General features: G+C 46.8%; 1 protein-coding gene across 9 annotated transcripts in view; it reads left to right on the forward strand.

The window, feature by feature from the left end:
• Positions 1 to 19,431, forward strand: part of oxr1a (oxidation resistance 1a) — an 89,869-nt gene that overhangs the window by 64,931 nt on the left and 5,507 nt on the right. For 8 of the 9 annotated variants that reach the window (XR_008692743.1, XR_008692744.1, XM_029127958.3 and 5 more), the window contains 7 exons: positions 1,978 to 2,085; positions 3,001 to 3,114; positions 10,919 to 11,071; positions 11,450 to 11,634; positions 12,427 to 13,085; positions 14,866 to 15,031; positions 16,521 to 16,686. Coding sequence is in view for 7 of the 9 variants with exons in the window: in XM_029127958.3 (XP_028983791.1) it covers positions 1,978 to 2,085; positions 3,001 to 3,114; positions 10,919 to 11,071; positions 11,450 to 11,634; positions 12,427 to 13,085; positions 14,866 to 15,031; positions 16,521 to 16,686 (1,551 nt within the window). In the remaining 2 variants the exon portion in view is untranslated. The other variant, XM_029127965.3, reaches the window with a different exon arrangement.

The following is a 19,431-nucleotide window of genomic DNA, read 5'->3' on the forward strand; positions in this document are numbered from 1 at the left end:
CTGCGGGTGATTTACTGTAACCCATCCAGTACAGTTCAGCATAGTGCAGGCGCCCCACCCCATCCACACTGCACGCTGCATCCCTGCACTGCTCTGCTCGGAGCTGCACGCATTGCTGTGTCAGGGAGACTGTGTCCCAGTAGTGTGACTGGCCTCAGCTCTCATTAGTTTGTTCCATTAGAGACTAGGCTCTCCACGCCCGCTGTTGGCCTCCATCTGGAACTGGCTCCCAACGCCGCTCAGTCTAACCTTTGGCAGGCTAATAAGCACTGGGTAAGAAATAAGCCCCCATGACAAGACTGTTGATGGCTTAACAATCACTTTGTCACTTGCTGAAAGTGGATCCATCCCCCTCTTTGCTTTTCTCTTTCTGGGGTCCAGTTCCTTTTGAATAGCTACTCACACACAGTCAACATGTCCCAGAAACCTCAGCCCATCCACACGTCATCTCTGTGGGGATTATTTCACTGGTTATACCTGTATCAAGACAAGATTTAATACATGATGGGTTTCCACCTGTTTTCTTGTTTACCCAGTTAGTCAGTGTGTGTCTTTCCCCTTTGAGTCGTTCCATGTTTCACACCAGGCAGCCTCAGACATGATCTTGATCATGTCATGTGTGACTGCCTCATTTTTCTGTGTTACCAATGTTGCAGCTTGTCTGTCATGGTTCCCTTTCTTCAGCAACCTGTCTCCGACTCTGCCGTGTGTGTCTGTCCAAGAATATCCTCCCCAAGACAGTCTGTCAAGAGTTTGGCAAAGCTGTCAATCCTTCATGTCTTTGGACTGTCTTTGCAGGAACACACACACACACACACACACACACACACACACACACACATATATATATATAAGGAGAGTAATCACAATCAGAGTGTCCCACGACTGCTGCACTAAAACACACAGTGCCATTATCCTGTGCTAATTATACGCAGCTCGTAGTCATCTCTGCCTGTCTGGTTCTCGGGGGCTCTCTCCCCTGGGCTCACTTTTTTCACTCATACAGCGCTGCTCACACACGTAGGCGCTTTCTGACGGGGCGCCATGCTTATTTGGTGTGTGGAAACTCCCAGCGGGCATGTTAGACGCTTAACTAGTTCAGACACGCGGAGCACATCTCCGCTGTGTGGACTGTAACTGGTGGAGACAAGCAAACGCACCTGTGTCACTGCACGCTGCTGCAGCTGAGCACATGGTGCGGCCACAACAGCAGCAGCGGCAGCAGCCTGCATGAAAGCGCCACTGGCACAAGCCGGCTTGTTTGTTAGCATGCCAAATGGAACAACTGGTGAAGTCAATGAAATAAATGATTCGATTAATCTGTATCAGCTGCAATTGTCAGAACTGATCCCTTGTTATTAGGCAGAGCACTGGTTCCAGGATCCTTTGGTTTCTCCGTCTTCATCTGTCTGCGTTTGTCGTTAGAGCCGATGCTGTTGATACCTGTTAATCTTGTTATCGCTGCTAACGCTTGTTAACTGTCACCAAACGTCCACCGTGTAGCATCCACCAGACTCATCAAAGGACTCGGACAGTAGCTTTTGTACTTAACACGAACTGTTTGCTTCCAAGTGTTTCTTCAGACGTGGCCGGAGGTGCTCAGCTGCGGTTGCTACGCTCAGGTTGGACCCAGCATGTTAAATAACGCCCGACTCGCTGTTTGAGCGGTTCAAAACATAACGCGAGACAGCGACTGACATTCACGTCAGTTCACATTTGTGCCGGCAGTGTTGCTTCCCGTGGGAATCTCCCCCTGGTCAACCAGCTAACAGCTTTCATTTGCAGGGCAACCCAAAATGCAGCATGCTACGTTAAAAGCCTCATCAGGTCATAATTGTACGGCCTTGTTCATCGCATCCCCCTCAACCCCTTTCTCTCATCTTCTGTTCTTCTGTTGCCCAGCTTCACCAAAGTTCCCCTGAAGCATGTTCGTGACTCTGTGTCCTCTCTCTTTCTCTCTCTGTTTTTGTGGTCCAGGTGGAATCGCGGGACACGTTGAACAGCATTGCGCTCAAGTTTGACACCACGCCCAACGAGCTGGTTCAGCTGAACAAGCTGTTCTCCAGAGCAGTGGTGCCTGGCCAGGTGTGAACCGCCCTTACTGATCTAGCTACATTGCTCCATCACTATCCCACGCTGAGCGCACAAGGCATCAGTCTCCACAGTAACTCACTAAACATTTCCTACAAAATCTGCTAATGGAGGTTTCTGAGGAAGCATCACATGCTACATGTGTTTATTCTTCTTCCGAGACTCACTGACTCACTAACCACATTTCTACAGTCTGTATCCCCGTTTATTTGCCTGCTAATTACTGTATCATTTGTCCCATCAGGATGCACTTGACTGCAAAAGACCTGTTTGCCTATAAAAAGGTTTAATATGTGGGGTCCTTAAAGTGCCCTAAAGACGGTTCAGTTCCGACGGCATGGCACCAGCTACCCGTTTGTAGCGTGTCAATTGTTATCTGCCTGCCTCCCTGGCTTTCATATCTCTACAGTAGTTTCATTTTTCAGCCTTAGACCTGTTTATTGGACAAATTGACAAATATCCAAAACAATATTTTTTTATTTTGAAATCCAGCGAAAATCTAGACAAACGACAGACTGTGCGCCCAGTGGCATCCCCCCCGCCTCAGGTCTCAGCAAACAAAGCTGAGTTGAGCAGTGTCCAAACAGTGTGGAGTTGAGCAAAACAACAACAGTAGACGTAGAAGGCGGCATGTGACACAATGTGAGCAATGTGACACTTTTCCCCCATAACATGGGACTGTTCACATGATGTACAGTGTATGTTATTTGCCTTGTAAACCTTTGGTTTGTGTGTGTGTGTGTGTGTGTGTGTGTGTGTGTGTGTGTGTGTGTGTGTGTGTGTGTGTGTGTGTGTGTGTGTGTGTGTGTGTGTGTGTGTGTGTGTGTGTGCATTTGTGGTTTGCTGTTCATGTGTTTGCACAAAGGCAGCTCCTGTGTAAATACACTTTGTGTGTGATTGTGTTCGCAGGTTTTGTACGTTCCTGATCCTGAGTACGTCTCCAGTGTTGGAAGCTCCCCCTCCCTCAGTCCCATCAGCCCCCTGTCTCCCACCTCCTCAGAAGCTGATTTAGAGAAAGTGACGGTATGTTGACCACTACGCTGATGCATGATGTCTCACACACATGTTAGGGTGTATTATTCTCTGTGGATGGACAGGAAATCTCCTCTGGGTCAGTATCCTCACCGGGCCATGAAAGAATACTTTATTCATTTGTTTCTATTTTGTCTATTGTGTGATCCTAAATGATGTTTTATTTTGGAAAATTACCGTCTATGACTCATTGCCTGGGCCACGTGTCTCACCTGCCCTCATAAACAGGCTGCTCAGGCCGCTAACACATAACACATTACTGCTAAACCGAAACCTTCGAACTGGCAAGCAAACATCTTTGGAAGGTTTCTTTGTGCAGACAGAAGACGGGTCTACGACTACAAAGAAAAAGAAAGCTGCTTTTAACAGACAATACTGAGAGTCCTACTTGAAACATGGACTTATTACGACAGGTTGTTATCAGCCCCAAACCCTCTCTGTATAATATGCAGCGACCAGCTCTAATGAAGCCTTCAAACTGCTTCACCTCTTGGAGATCAAGCATTCTGCATGTTACAGTACGCAATGTTACAACGATGCTGCTGATAAAGTGGATTCACCTTTATTATTTCCAAAATACCAGTTCTTATGCTGGTCGTATCATTTTATTCTGTTGTATATTTCCACCACACAATGAAGACCGGTCTGTGAAAATACTGTGTCACATTAAACCGGTTTATGGCACAAGATAGGTTGGGGGCCGTTTCTCTAGGTGCTACACTACGCTATGATTTTAATCATTTTATGCAATTTAACCATCCAAGGCAATTGTTTGTACTAGGCCAGTGATTATCGATCAGGATATTTGCTGACATGTCGATAACAATGAAATTGCTTGCTAACTGCTTTCTATTTATCAACCACCATCAAACACCAACTTAGCCCACATCTGCCACTTTGTGGTCCTGTGCATAAGGCCCCGTGGGACATAAGGTCATCATTGAGTAATCCTGTACATCCTGCTCGGCATATACAGCAGCAACACACAAGCTAACCTGCAGTCACTGCTGTCTACACACACACACACGCACGCACGCACACACACATACACACACACACACACACGCACACACACACACACCACTTCAACCCCTGCTGCCACGTTTTAGAGCTTAGATTGGCTGTCAGCCTGTTTGGTGAACATGGGGTGAACAGGGTCATGGGCCGTGCTGTCAAGGGCAGCAGAGACAGGAGGCACTCTGTCATTTATTTTACCAGCACAGAACAGGAGGCATGCGTGTTTACAGTTGGGTACAAACCCAGATTCATTTTAAAGGCGCTAAATGCAGTTTCTTCTGTCGTTTGCTTGAGAATTTATTCAGATTTGTGCAGAACCTGATGAAATTATACACATGAGAAAATATTGGGGAAATAGTGCTGACATTTCCAAAGCACAGTCAGCCTATGGCCTTTGTAATATAAAAAACTGTATATTACTAGTAATAATCTTTAACTGTACTGAAATCTGCCAAAAACAAAAGTGCAAAGGTCATCCAGGTCATATTATAAAAAGGGTCTGACTCAACTAGACTATACACTGTATCCCTTAGTTAAATGAATGATCCTACAAAGGTACCTGTTTAACTAACTCAGACTATTACAGCGTGAATTACACCCTTCACCAACACACTGACAGCATCCACTGCTCCCACAGTTCATTAGCGTAGTATGACAAACTGAGACGAGCTGTAGCTTGGTCCACTCAGCGCTACATGTTCTGGCTTCAGACCCACAGCCTGAGCCGTCAGTCCCAGGTGCTGCATCCGCCGCATCCGGACGAGCCAATCATTAAGCATGACAGGAAGCCCACCGGTCCCTTACGGAGGATGGGTGTTTGCTGGTCTCCACGGAAACGGGGGTCTCGTTTTGCTGCCTTCGTAAGAAAATGGATACCGCTGTCCCCATCGCTTTTACTGTCAACTGCTGCACCACTTGAATTCAGGCGCCTTCCCACCACAAGCATTTGGTGCGTTCTCGTCTCCGTCCGCCAATTTCTCCGCGGATGCCAACAGAAAAGGCCCCGTTCATTCACGACTTATCTATTTGGGTCACGCCTGAGAGAACAGAAGCATATTTTGCGGCTCTTGACGGGGGAGGATCAGAGAGAGGGGGCTGCCACTGCCGGGAAATTAAGCCTTTAAAAGTGATGCCATGTCTGATATTTAGATTAGCTAATGAACTGCGCCGCTCGCGCTCCCAGACAAGCAGCCGGGCAGCAATTATTGCAGGCAAAAGGAAGTGTGCTTTGAAGGCAGACGGAAGGGAACATTACCTCACCCAATGTGCCAAGTGTATGCGTTTGTGGAGGCGTTGTGTGTCTGTGTCCATCCACGCTGCATGTTAGCGAGCCTCTCCCTCTCTACCAGTGTGTGTGTGTTTGCTCATGTTATATAGAAGGAAGTATCATCCAGGTGGTGTTTTTTTTTAAAACCACAGGAAGTACCTTAATAACTCGCTCTGCTTCTTTTCTACATCTCCAGAATCCCCAGCATCTTTTAATTACAAGCCTATTTTGGTGCTCGGAACGCTCGTCTCAATGAGAGTACGATCTAAATAAACGGCTCTGGGAGGTGTAGTGGAAATAGCAATGCAAGCATCAAATAGCTATTAAAACCCTGGTGGAGATTATTGCTCTGAAGAGACACTACTTTAGCTTCTCTTGGTTCTGAGTAGAGAAGAGGCAGATCTGCTTCAGTAGCAGATGCCTGACAATTCTGGGAGATGTTCACAAGTGGATTTTTTTTTACACAGTACATTTGAATCACGCAATAAGACATACTGAAGCTGCATCCAGGGGGTCTGTGCTTTAGGCTGAAATGCTCTCAAATGAGTCTGCTCCCATATTCTCTAGTTTCATTCTAGAAGAAGTTTTTAGGTGTATTGGTTGTTGGGAACTGCCGAAATATAAGATCACCAAGTACCGGGTTGGATTATTTATGTCTTAAATTACTCGTATGTTAAACATATTGAAACTGCTAATTAGGTTTTTTAGTTCATTTGCTCCTTTGTCTTTTACTACCGTCCTTCCCTATAATTTAATCTGGAGTGAATTTTTAAGAATAAGACTTTTTGCACATAGTAAACAATTTCCATCAATCTACAATAATAACCATAATGTCAAAGGAACATTTTTGCTAAATGTGCTAAAAAAACGTATTATTTTCAGAAGTGTACGGACCTAATTTCAGACTTTCTTACTTTGTAGAAACCCCTCTTGCAGTAATTACTGAGTTGAGTCATGGGTAAACACAACACAAATTCCTGATCACTGTTTTCAGGCAGCCTGTGCTATTTAACCTTGAGGCCAGCTCATCAGGGTCATCGCCGCTGTGCTGATATGATCAGCAGCACACAGGCGGCAGAACCTGTGGCCTCAGGTGTTTGTACACTTGACCATGAATCACAGCTGCACGGCGCTCACTCCTGCACAACGAGATCGTGCCCACGAGGTTGGACCATTTTTGGAACATATATGTAACAGTTTTTTTGTACAGCTTAGTAACATTGTATTTTTTGATTGTATATGATTCATATTGTTTGGAGGAAGGTTAAAGATGAACATTAAACATGAAACGTGCTGTGTAACGAAACGATCTGACTTACAGTAATGGGGGTGGTGCACCTGTTATACAACGCCATCAATGCTTCAGTGAGGTTTGTGTTGCTCCTTGTTTCTGTGCCGAAGCTTAAGGCTGGATGAGGGAGCACCAAAGCGTCTTCATGCTCTCAGTCTGCCTGCCGGCCTGCTGGTGTTGGCAGCAAAGAGCAACATGCAGGCATGGATCGCTGTCTGGCTGTGTGTGTGTGTGTGTGTGTGTGTGTGTGTGTGTGTGTGTGTGTGTGTGTGTGTGTGTGTGTGTGTGTGTGTGTGTGTGTGTGTGTTCACTACACTACGTCCACATGAATGAGTGGCTGACTTTGTGGCTAGAGGTCAGTGGATTGTTTGGCAGCCGCTGGCTTCCTGGCATGGCTGGTCTCTGGTCATCTGTGTGTCCTTCCTCACTTACCACCCACACACACACACACACACACACACACACACACACACACACACACACACACACACACACACACACACACTTACTCAGCATCATGAACAGCGGCTATGACCTTGTCTGTCTCTTCCGCTTTTGCTGACATCTGCCAGAGCATGATTTTAAAAAGGCAGTGGAGGAAGTGAACCCTTTTCAGATGTGTATTCATGTATCTGCGGCCTCCTTTCTATTTACAACATGCTACGGTTTGGTGAGGATCATGTCGCTGCCTCATCGTGCTCCTGGGATACAAACACTACATATTGTGCTTGAGGATGTCTGCCGTCAGACGTGATGAATGCCAATCACTGTGTGCTCATTCTTGCAGAACGGGACCGTGCCCACAAGGTGGAGCTGTGCATTGATGTTTCATTGCACTGTGTGTCACTGTCAAGGTCAGAGCAGGCTGTAGACTCTCTATTACTGAGTAACAGTGCAACTAATTTCAGCACATTTTAAATTATTATTAAAGTACAAGCTATCATTTTTGTATATTGTTAATGAATATATACAATATTTAGCTTCTGCATTCACATATTTATATCCTGCTTTGCTTTTCTTTAAACATTTATTCATAGTGACTCAGATTAAACAGGCTCCACACCTTTGTAGATGGTATTTCCCTTTTACTGTTAGTGAGTGTAAGTGAAGAGAGGAATATTGGTTGGAAACGGATATTGATTTTCTGCAGCCCCACCACAGCTATCATCTAACACTGTTACACCCATCTCCTGTCCCCAGCATCAGTGTCAGCTTTCCCACAGTGGGTTATTGTGATGCTGTCCACCCGGCTCCTCACAAGCCCCTCAGAGACAAGCCTTGGTGGCCACGTCTTTTTTCTTTTTCGGCCGTTCTCATCCCAGATGCCCGTTTCCAGCGCTCTTCCATTGTGGCTTTACCAGCACCCCCCCCCCCCTTTCGCCCCCACCCTCCCTCGGCAGTTACTCACATGTGAAGCCAGCGCAGCAGCTCTTTCATCTTCGGATTTTAGTGCAGTGGCCATTCCACTTCGCCGCGCTCTGCTCCTTCGCTCCGTTTGATGTCACACACTGAAAAAAATCCCGTTTCCAAGACTTTGGCTGGAATCCGGTCACTTCAGGACATAGGCCATGTCTGAACCGGGGGGTGGGGGGTAAAAGAAGATTCACGTGGCCCTGTTAGCACGGTGCTGCTTTAACCTTTACAGCCTTATGCTACACAGACATCAGTGTAAGTGGTCTTTTTCTACCAGTGATATTATTCTCTTTATCATCATTTGGATGGTTTGCATTTTGTTACTGGTAATAACAGAAACACTTAAACAGCAGCTTAAATGTGTTTTAAGTGTTGCCTATTTAGGCAATTTAACAATGAGATATTCATCACAGTCTAGAGTTTTAGATTCCGTGTGGCATTTTGCCCACTCTCCAATAGAAGCAAAAATACATCAGGCATCAGCAGGAATAGTGTTTTCAAGGCTCAGAGTGCAATAACAACAGAATGAGCCACGGTGTCTGTTAAGTGTTTTTGCAGCATCAACCGAAATGGGTCAGAAGCGCATGTGCTCGAAGATGCAGGATTAAAAGGTCTCAGATCAGTGGAGGTTTGCTAGAACTGGACTAAATGCAAACGAAGCCAAACGTGGCTGTAAAGGCAGCACCGCTGGCGAACGCCGACAAATGCAAAATAAACACCAATATTGACAGTAACACAGTGGATTCTGCTAATTTACAAGGAGTCTTCGTCTGCTCGGCAGCGCAGCAGCTGACACAAACAGCGAAGCTGAGTTTGGCAGCGAGGCTAAGCGTCCTGCTGAACAGTCCCAGGCGACAGGTGTGTTCTGCCTCCCCATTCTACTGGAGGCAGCAAGTAAAGCTAGTTAGACCTGCATCTAAGCAGCTGAACCACCAGCTCCAGACCTAATCCACTCGCTAACCAGTGACGGTCAAGTGTGGCTGGAGTGTGTCATGTAGTAGATGACATGCAGCAGGTGGAGGGGGCGGGGTCTGGAGCACAGCAGCCAATAGGATTGTGCGGCCGGAAACGAGGACGAGCATGGGTAGTTAGGGAGGAAGAGGAGCAGCAGACAGCTCAGGTGGAACAGTAAGGGATGTTTGGACGGTTTCCTGTTTGGGTGGAGAGGAAGGAAGGCGTTTGTTGTGCCTTGTCGGTTAAAGGCTGCGTGTGTCGACGTGGCCGCTCGCTTGCTGCTCGCACCCCGTCCCCAGGTGCGCTCCAGTCAGAGTTAATTTCTATTTTTCGGGGCCGCTTGGCTGCTCGTGTTTAACCCTGGAAACAGGAGGGCCGGCTCCGGTGAGTCACCGGGAAGTGAGTCGCCGGGGAGCGGCGCCGAAGTGCAGCAGCGTGGACGCCGCGGCGCTCGGTTAGAGTGGATTCCCACACACGCGAGCGGTGGCAGCGCTCGCCCTCACTCTAAGGGTGTTCTCCAAACTTTAAATTCAGCTCAGATCCCTCTTCGTTCCACATTTTTAGGCCTCTATCTTTTTATTAGCGAGGCTTCTTTTGGCTGCAACAAACCGCCCCCCTCCTCTCAGCATTTCCTGGCTGGATGGTGTCTGAGCTGTTTGTGTCGGTGTGGGTCGGTGGCTGCAGGCTGTTTGTGGACGGCGCTGGGAGACGGAGAGGGGGAGGTGTGGGGGAGGGTGCAGGGAGACGGCAGACAGTTGATGCGGGCCCAGACTCTCCTCTCTCACCTCTTCGCTGGATCTCCGTCAGCGTTCACCTCTCCATCAGCCCTCCTGGTCAACACCTCCCCTCATTTCGACTCCCACGCACTCACCCTTGCTCCCCCGTCCTCACCCCAGTCCCTCTCAACTCTTGCCCTTGATCATCATTATCTGTCTCCTTGTTTCTCCACTGCTCGGTCACTGTGGCAGTTCATCCTCACTCCGTCTCTTCCCTTTTTCATATTGTCCATCAGTTATCCTGATTGTCTCAGTCCGACCCGTTTCCTCCAGCAGCTACTCGCTGTCACAGGAGGTCGGTACTGCAAGGCGTCCGCCTGCAGACGCATCAGGACTGACTTGAGTCAGTCTTCCTCCTGTTCTCAGAACAAGCAACAACCTTTAGTGTCAAATTGAGTTAGAGTTGAGTTAGGAATTTACTTCATTTCTTTACCCCATGAAGGTATAATCGTAATCATCTCCAAATATCAAAAAGCACTTCATTCTCTTTCTTCTGGGTTTTCCCATACTTAATAAATATCCTTCCTTCATTGCTGTGCTCTGTGATGTTCTTGGGCCTTTTCACTGACAAATGAATCCTCAAGCCAGTTCAGTTGTCATCTGAAGAGATGTGACCCTCAACCTGTTTTCTAAAACTGCTCCTGCCTCTAATAAAAAACTAACAAGGTATTCAGATGCACAAAAACATGGGCCGACATGTTTTTTACCTAATTACCTTTGTGAATGACACACACATTTATTTATTTGGCTTTTCTCATTGGTTGTCTTTTAACCGTCCTTCTGTACCTTCTGTATCTATTTAGATCATGCGTTCGGAGAGACGGACGCATTAGTTTGATGAAATAAGCGTCCAAATTAGCGACGGCGTGTGTGACCAAGTGAATCGAGCTAAAACTGTTTGACAGAGCTTATTATTCAGTCTGTTTGGGTGAGTGCAGCGTGCACATTCAGTCATGACGCATCCGCGGATGTTTATTTTTAGGCGCCCTGACGCTTTAGAATCCATTGCTAACGTGTAGCCTTCATTTTGTGTTATGAGTAATGATAATCTACAGCGCTCACCCACTTCACCTCCAGGACTCCGATGGCCCCCCCAGACCAGAAGGTACCCCCCCCCCAGTGTTCCCCGCCCTGCGCCCATCCAGGGTGGTGTCATCCACCTCCGAGGAGGAAGAGGCCCTCACGGAGAAGTTCCTCAAGATCAACTGCAAGTATATCACAGATGAAAAGGTAAGAGGAACTAAACACAACATAAATAACACAAACAGCAAAAGTTGGTACTGGGCAGAGTCAGCCTGTGGGTAGTTGATTGGGTATGATGGAAGACAGCAGAGAGTCTTGGATTGAAATAAACACAATCTCCATCCAGTTCGTCCATCAGTGTGTGTGTGTGTGTGTGTGTGTGTGTGTGTGTGTGTGTGTGTGTGTGTGTGTGAGGTACCAAATGAGCACCAGGCGCTCAAGTGGTCCGCACTGCCAGTAAATTTACTTGATTTAGGACGTTTGTGGCCCCTGGTGCATTCAGCCTCCAGTTGTTTATGTGACGATGACTTATTATTTGTATCCTGTGCGTTAAAGCGATGACAGAGCTCATGCTGTGTCTCCTAGGGGGCGGTAAGCGGCGTGTTGCTGGTGACGCCCAACAACATCATGTTCGACCCTCACCGGATGGACCCTCTGGTTCAGGCCCACGGGTGCGAGGAGTACGGCATCATGTGTCCGCTGGAGGAGGTGCAGTCTGCCGCCATTTACAAGGAGATCACTGACCCCAAGATCAGGGAGGCTGTACCTGAGTAAGACCCTGACACACGTCTAGTCCCACTCCCACTCCACCAGTAATCAGTGTCATTCTCCACTGCACCCCGTGGTCTGATCGCATCAGCAGTCGATCGCCGGTTGAAATCCCTCTTCTCCAGCCCGCACACAAACACACACGCACTAAAACACACAGGAAACGGCAATTACAGCGAGGTTAATGAAGTGTGCCTTCACCCTCCTACGTTGTGATTGCTCACCTCTTTATGCAGTGGGAGGCAGCTTCATCGGAGGCTTCACGTCTCCTTCCTTTCTGCTTTCCTCTCTTTTTTTTTGCTCTGATTGCTTTACTGCTGTTGTTGTTGTTTAAGCCAACGCATGAACAAACAAGCTGCACCGGTAGGAACCCTGCAAAGTGGCTTTTCTGTTTCCTCAGCTGCTTGTAGAGTCTGGTCAGAGCTGGATCCAGTGTTGCCCATGGAAGTGTTTTCAATGCCAAGCCCAGCTGTTTCTCATCTGTGGTCCATTGTTCTGGTCCACTCTGTCTCTCCCTCGCACCCTGCTGACCCCGCTTTCTCTTTCTGTCTATTCACACAGCTAAGTAACATGCGGGCGGGATTTGATCCTGTGAAGTGTAATAGTTTTATACAAAAAAGTAATATGTCTGCATGTAGTATCGCCAAATTGCTGTATCCTGCATTTCCAGTGTAACCAGTCAGGTTTACCAGTCCAAGCCTCCATACGTGATTCTATTTACATCTATATTTGAACCTTCATAGTAAGGAAAATGTAGAATAATGCACCTATTCCTGTCTTTTTCATCTTTGCAGTAACCTGGACCCTCTGCCAGCTGAGAGACATCCCTCCCAGCAGAAGGACCCAGAGCACCGGCTACGGGAGCCAGTGGCCAATGACAGTGGCAGCACGGCCCCACGGAGCTCCGAGGGCTCCATCTCCGAGGACGTCTTCACTGAGTCCGAGCTGTCCCCCATCCGGGAGGAGGAGCAGGCGTCTAACGAGGACCTCCACCTGGACAAGTCCTCGGGCGCTTCCACGGAGTCCGTGCAAACTGTCACTCAAGCGGAGGCCGCCGGCACCAGCTCCCGGACCCCGGGCGGTACCCACAGCTCGGTGGGCCGGCCAGACGAGCCCGCGGTGGAGGGAGCCAAGGACAGTCCACCCGACACTGCCACAGAGAATGACAGCCAGTCCCCCACGGTACCCAAGCAGTACAGTGTAGAGAAGCCACCAAGCACACCCACTACCAGCAGCAGCAGCACTAGCCAGGCCCAGGGTCCCAGCAACAGCACCTCCCGACCAGCGTCCCAAAGCGCCAATAACCCTGGGGCCACGGACATCACCTGCGCATCAGCCGGTCCACAGGGGGACACTAAGGAGGGGACAGACATCCCCACAGCGGACACTATGCAACAAGGCAAGGAGAATGTTGAAGAGATGCAAAAGGAGGACACGCAGAACTCTGGAGACGGTAAATACACGTCTTTAATGGTGTTAAAATCAATCAGTATATGTCTTATGTCAAACGGAACCTCTGGAGGTGCACAAATCATTATTTGAGATAATGAATCTTATCAGTGAGTTACCTGCAAAGTATCAAAGTGTTTTTTCCTCAGTGGCTTCAGTGGATCGTGTCTCTCATGTTGACTCTTGATGACCTTTTCGTTTCCACTCTGCCTTGGTGCTAGTAATTGGGATGTAAAGGCAGCGTCTCTGCTTTTATCACCTCAGTGGAGCGAGCTTGATTTTAGGCTCTTTCATGTGGGGCTCTGGTGGTCTGGGCCCCTCCTCCAGGCGATAAGCTAAAGCCTATCAAACACCACAATGCCACAACACACCTGCTCTAACAAGCAAAGGGGAGAAACAGTGACTATTAAATCCTACATCAAAACACTTTCTGAAGCAGCGTTCAGTGGGAGGTTAATCATATTCAGTGTCCTCTGGTTCTTATTTCAGGTGCATTTAAACAGTTTGTCTGGAATAAACTTTGATTGTGTTCACTGAATGATTTCAACCTTTCACCCACAGGTTTAATTGTCCTTCTTAGGTTTACATCTACACATGCAGTGGGCAAGCTGGCATCATTGCATGTATAAAATATCTTCTGACGGTGTCAGACATCAAAGCACACCTCAGTTTGTGTGACCCAGCATAAACACGTGTTTATTTATAGTTGTTAGTATCCGTCATAGTGAATTGTGATACGACACCAATCGGTTCGTTAAGCCACATCCATATTGATTTATCTGTAAGATTTGATTTTGTTAATTCATTAATTTTGAGCGCAATTCTTTGAATCTGACAGCAGACGTAGACGTTCTAATCACTTAAATCAGTACCAATTTAGACGCACCAGCCAGAAGTCTTGCAAATTAATTATCCCTTAATGATAACATAATGAAGCTAAGACTTTCTACATCCCTTTAGCAAGACGATAGTCGATGTACTGAAATAAAACCCGAGCCGATGCATCTACTGTAATTGTAATTAAAATAAATGTAACAATATATTATCTGACAGTGGCCTCACTTACACTGAGTCACTCACTTTCTTCTAAATCTCATGGCCTCTTCCAAAACAAACCGCACTCATACAGTACCAATTGAATGCATATCAAAAATAAAATGTGTTTCATGAAGGTGTGTTGTCTAAGCAGATTAATTTATTAAAGCCTGTTTGGGTACCAAGAGCTGACAGAGCACTCTGTGCTGCTGTAACCTCGTACACACACTGATTTCATTCAGCTTCCTGGAGCTGTGCTTATAATAAGTCACTGATGATGTACCATGGGCTCGGTGTCACAATCAATTATCGTGCGCTTCTCCATTTATTTTGTCTGTGGTTGTTCTGCAACTGAATGACTAACCCCAGCTGAAGTCAATAAATGGATGATGGAAAAGTAGGCCAGATGACAAAACAAGGGAAAGCACAGTTAATCAGTTCAGAGGATGTGTTTTTATCTTTTGAAGTTGCAGACATCAGATACAGAACGAAATGCTTGTTTTCAAGGGAATGACTTGACAGTTTGGAGACGTGTTTATATTTGTTTCGCCTCTTCACACGGAGCTAAGCCGACTGGCTGATGAAGCTGCAGTTTTAGTCATGAGTCATGTCAAGTCATGAGGCTGGACGGATCTTTTCATCTACATCTGGGCCATAAAACAATATTTCCCTGAATGCCAAGCTAGTTGGTAACTGTCCCGGTGCCGTTGCCTTTAGTCAGTGACCATGTGAATTTTTTCTTTTGCCAGGTACTGCGTCTGGTCAGAGGCGAAAGCACCGCTCTCACAAGTTCTTGTGTCTGCGGGTGGGGAAGCCCATGAAGAAGACGTTTGTCTCCAACGCCAGCGCGTCCATGCAGCAGTACGCCCAGCAGGGCAAGAAGCATGAGTACTGGTTTGCTGTTCCGCAGGAGAGGTCAGTAACTCAGCTCTGCCTCCCTTTAACCCAGGGGCAGTGCATTTGCATACAAGCAGATCTTTCTGGGGGAGCCAAGATAAAGGGCTTCCACTGAAACCCAAAGTGACCCCTGTGAGCTTAATAAATCCCTGACACACCACAATAGTCAGCTGAGTTGCTAAGGTGCCTTACCTCCAGCCCTTTTAATACTTCAAACTAATCAAATATGCATTCTTTGTCAGCTCCAACTCCCTCCGCGGCCTGTGCCCATCTCTCTGTGCCGCGTCTCTGACAGCGAAATGATTTATTATTCAGTCACTCTGTGGGGAAGCAGGCATGCATTTTATTTCTACAGGGGGGCGCACACACTGCAAAGCTTGTGGTTGTCTACATATTGTGTACTTGTGAACACGTATTACCCACAAATACGCGGATGAACTATATTTGACCTGAACAGAAGGCGTGAACCAAGTCTAGTGTTGTTTTCGTGTGGTACCATTATAGCTTTCGGTTCATGCATCGCGTTGAGTATGTGCTGAATGCTGCAGTGACGCTGAAATCCTCCTTACCTCATTCCTGCCATTAACTTCTGGAGTCTTGTTGTTGTTCTCGTCCCCATGTTGCTTAGCGCTTAGCTGCAGCGTTTCTCACCTAGGAAACAACTTTGCCATGATGCATGCTCTCAATGATGAGAGCCCAGGGATGCAGAATTAGAAGTACTAACACAAGACAGTGCTTGTGCTTGTTACAACTTGTTATTTTTAACTTTCCTTCTTGGCCTTGTGGGAAGGCCGGGGTGCGTGGGAAGAGTGATCATAAGCTTTTTGGACTGACAACGCAGTGGTTTATTGGCCCTTTCTTCAGACAATGATAGAGTCTCTGTAGTTTGAGCTGTATAAAAGGCCACATGCACAATTTTACTGTGTGGCTGGTGGGTGGGAGGAAAAGGTGGTTGGTAAATGAGCTGTGGATGACACTAAAGGCAGCTCAGCCTACTGCATTGGCCACAGCTAGTCTAGTCTATCTAGTCTATGTCTAGCAGCCACAGCAGTGCAATACACCAATAGTTTTAGCTAGTTTCAGGAGATATCACACCGTATTTATTGACTTTACAAGGTCTTTAAGGAAGATGCTTAAATACAATATCAAATAAACAATAGATGAAGATATCACACAACATCTCACTTAACTAAATACAAAAATAGCGGGTTTAAAGAGTGTTAAGGCAAACACTGACATGTCCTCTTTATGTATATGTAAGCGTCTGGCCACTTGCTGAAACATTCCCCGTGGCAGCCTAATAGGATAATAATAAATGAATGCTGTGTTTACTGCTTGCACTGCTCTCAAATAGTCAGCACTTTCAGTTAATGCTGCTTAAACCACGGCCCGCAAATACATGTCGCTGCAGTACTTCAAAGACAATCAGTGGTATTTTTTAAATGATTTGCTAGAACATGTCTAAATTTAGGAACTGAGCCTCTTTTCTCGATGCTTCTGCCCGCAGGTCAGACCATCTGTACGTGTTCTTCAAGCAGTGGAGCCCCGACATGTACGGTGAGGGGGTCAGGGGAATGGGACAGGAGCCGGGGTTTATGGTTGTCAAAAAGAACGAGTTGTCGGAGGCGGCACAGGACGAGCCCGTCACCGACCTCAACAACAAGGAGTGGGAGGTAAGATCTCCAGAGCCCAACCTGCTCACTGTGTGTGCTTACAGTGATCCCGTTGTGTTGTCTCCAGCCTCTTGGATATGGATTAACAGCGTTCTCCGCCATGGATTAATCCATACCCTATGGAACCAGACTTCTATGTGGTGTATTGTCAAGTGTATATTTATATGTATTGTAAATGTATAGTGCTGATGTTGATGTTTACTGTCTAGCTGTCAGCCTTTAGTTTTGTATTTGCTTTGGTATTTTGCACTTTTGTCTCTGCAGTATATATCCTAATTTGATGGTACATGTTGTTTCTGTGAACTTTCTCTCACATTCAACTTACTTTAGTTGTGTTAACACTTGCTTGGCTTGGAAATGCGCTACACTGAACTTCCAACCAAAGTGTTTTGCATGTTTGTGTAATTGTTAACTTTTCTTAGTCATCGTATTCTACTTTCATCACATGCTGCGTGATTTGTCACTAGTCGTGCATTTGGCAACTTCTTTTGCTGAATGGTGCACATTATGTGTTGGTCAACGTGTGCAAGGACTGTAACCACTGAACAACCGAATTGTTTGTGCCGGTTGACCCACTGCTCTAATGTGGGTTCCGTTTTTCCTCCTCTGTTGACAGAATGTGGAAGTAAGACAAGGAAGTGTAGATGAGTGTTTCCATGTAGCTTTTCCCGTTTGCGCAGGTTGTAATGATGTACATCATTTTGGTCAGATTTGGTCAGATGAGATTTAGTCACTGGTTAATAAAACTGCAGGTCACTCTACAACAGAGTCTGTGGTTTGAAATGTTAATGTAAATGAATGCTGCAGTAAACAAAGTGGACTGATTTGTTTGTCCCAGGCCACGTGTCAAACAGAGGCTCTGTTACATTTGAATAAGTAAATAGGAACCTGCTGCTTCGCTTTTACCTGTTGTAAACTGTAATCAACTCCTCAGTGAAGCTTTGAGGACACAAGCTGGGTTTTGTGAGATTTCAGAATTGAAACTGTCAAAACTGACAAAACTGTGGATAGAGTAAGAAAGCAAATATGCGGTTTCTTGTTTGTTTATATTTTTATCTTGTCGAAATTGGTGTGTGTGTGTGTGTGTGTGTGTGTGTGTGTGTGTGTGTGTGTGTGTGTGTGTGTGTGTGTGTGTGTGTGTGTGTGTGCTGGTAGTCTGTACTGTACTGTACAACCTGTCTGTGCTATAGGAGGTGGCCCGTATACCTCCACCGCGCTGATGTTACTGTACCTTTAAATTGTGTCGCTTGAGGGACGGGGTCATAGTTTTCAGCCAATAGGGACCCGCGTTTCCTCCCGTCCCCCATTGTTATTGGACCTTACCGACGTCACACAAGTGCTACCGTGTCGAGACCCCTTCGGTGGAATATGTTTCTATTCTGGTCGCGCAGGCTCGACGGGCTTTACACCAACTCCGGCTGCTGGTTTCGGGGACAACTTAAACGCCCTGTGATGTGACTTTCCAGCTTCAACCTCACCCAGAAAGCGAATCATGTTCACCAGGAGGCTGAATGACCAGGAGAAGCGGCTGACTCCCAAGTACACATGTGTACGTTGTTTGTGTTTTGGTTTTCACTTCCCGGAGATTTACATCCCCTGGTGTACAGTGCGCTCCCTCGTTGTTGTTGTTAGCCAGCCATGCTAGCTCGCCGTGAAGGCTAACTCCCCGGCTAGCCCACTGAGCCGGTCCGGTCCGGTCCAGTGACTGCTGTACAACAAAGTGGCCACTGTCCGCCCAGTGTTTAACAGTCAGGACGGTGCTCGGCTCTGCGGTCGCTGCTCGTAGCGCCGTGTTCTACGAGGTTTGTGGCTGTGCAAGCTGTCTGAAAGTTGTTAGATTGTGACATGGTAGTTAAATAGTAATATCAGTTCGCAACGTTTTATCACCTGCCACTTTAAATAATATGGCTTGGTAAATATATTAATAACTGAGGCATACAGAGTGCGGAGCCCTTCTGCTGTATTACATTGTTTGCATCCAGAGGTTGATCTTGTTTTGACGGTGATCTACTTTTAATCACATTTAAAAGTGAACCTGGAGCTGGCTAGCTTACAGTGCCTGCTAGCTTACCTGCTGTCAGGACCAAAGTACCTCATAGCTGCAGGTGAAATGAGACACAGATGCATTTTTTATAAGAGCTGTAGTTGCCTCTGCTTCATTATTAAAAACTGCAAAGAGGCAGCTTGTTGCCGAAAAAGGTATTTAAACCAGAAACTAGCGTAAAAGTCCAGGGCGGTTGTAAGCCAACATATTAAAATAAAAATCCAGTGCTTTAGTGGTTGAGGTAGAATGTGACAGCATGTGTGCGTGTATGTTTGTCTTGTTTTTGCGCTTTAAACATCGTGGCTGTGGTCAGACAGCTGAACTCCAGCCGTTGTTCAGTGGCAGGACAGAGACAGAGGTGGACTGTTTGCAGCAGCGTGGGGTTCAGCGCTGCTGGAATGTAGCCGTGGTTAGCAGGTCATCGCGTTGGCCTGTCTGGGTCTGGTTCTGTGGATGGTTACGGACAGACAGTGCTATAATGTTCATGGGCTTGACAGAGGTTTTGTGTACGTGTTTGTCTTTTGCACTGTTGCTTTTGCCCAAAGCAGGATGAGCTGCTTTCTGCGGACGCAGGTTACTGTAGTATCTTCACTAATTCCACTGAGTTAAACAAATTACACAAACATGCAAAACGACCGTGTGCTCTGAGAGACCCCATGCCTCTCTCTTATCCAAGTCCATTCTTGGTTATTAGCCCTTCT

The sequence above is a fragment of the Betta splendens genome, chromosome 16 (genome assembly GCF_900634795.4).
Source record: "Betta splendens chromosome 16, fBetSpl5.4, whole genome shotgun sequence".
Lineage (NCBI taxonomy): Eukaryota > Metazoa > Chordata > Actinopteri > Anabantiformes > Osphronemidae > Betta > Betta splendens.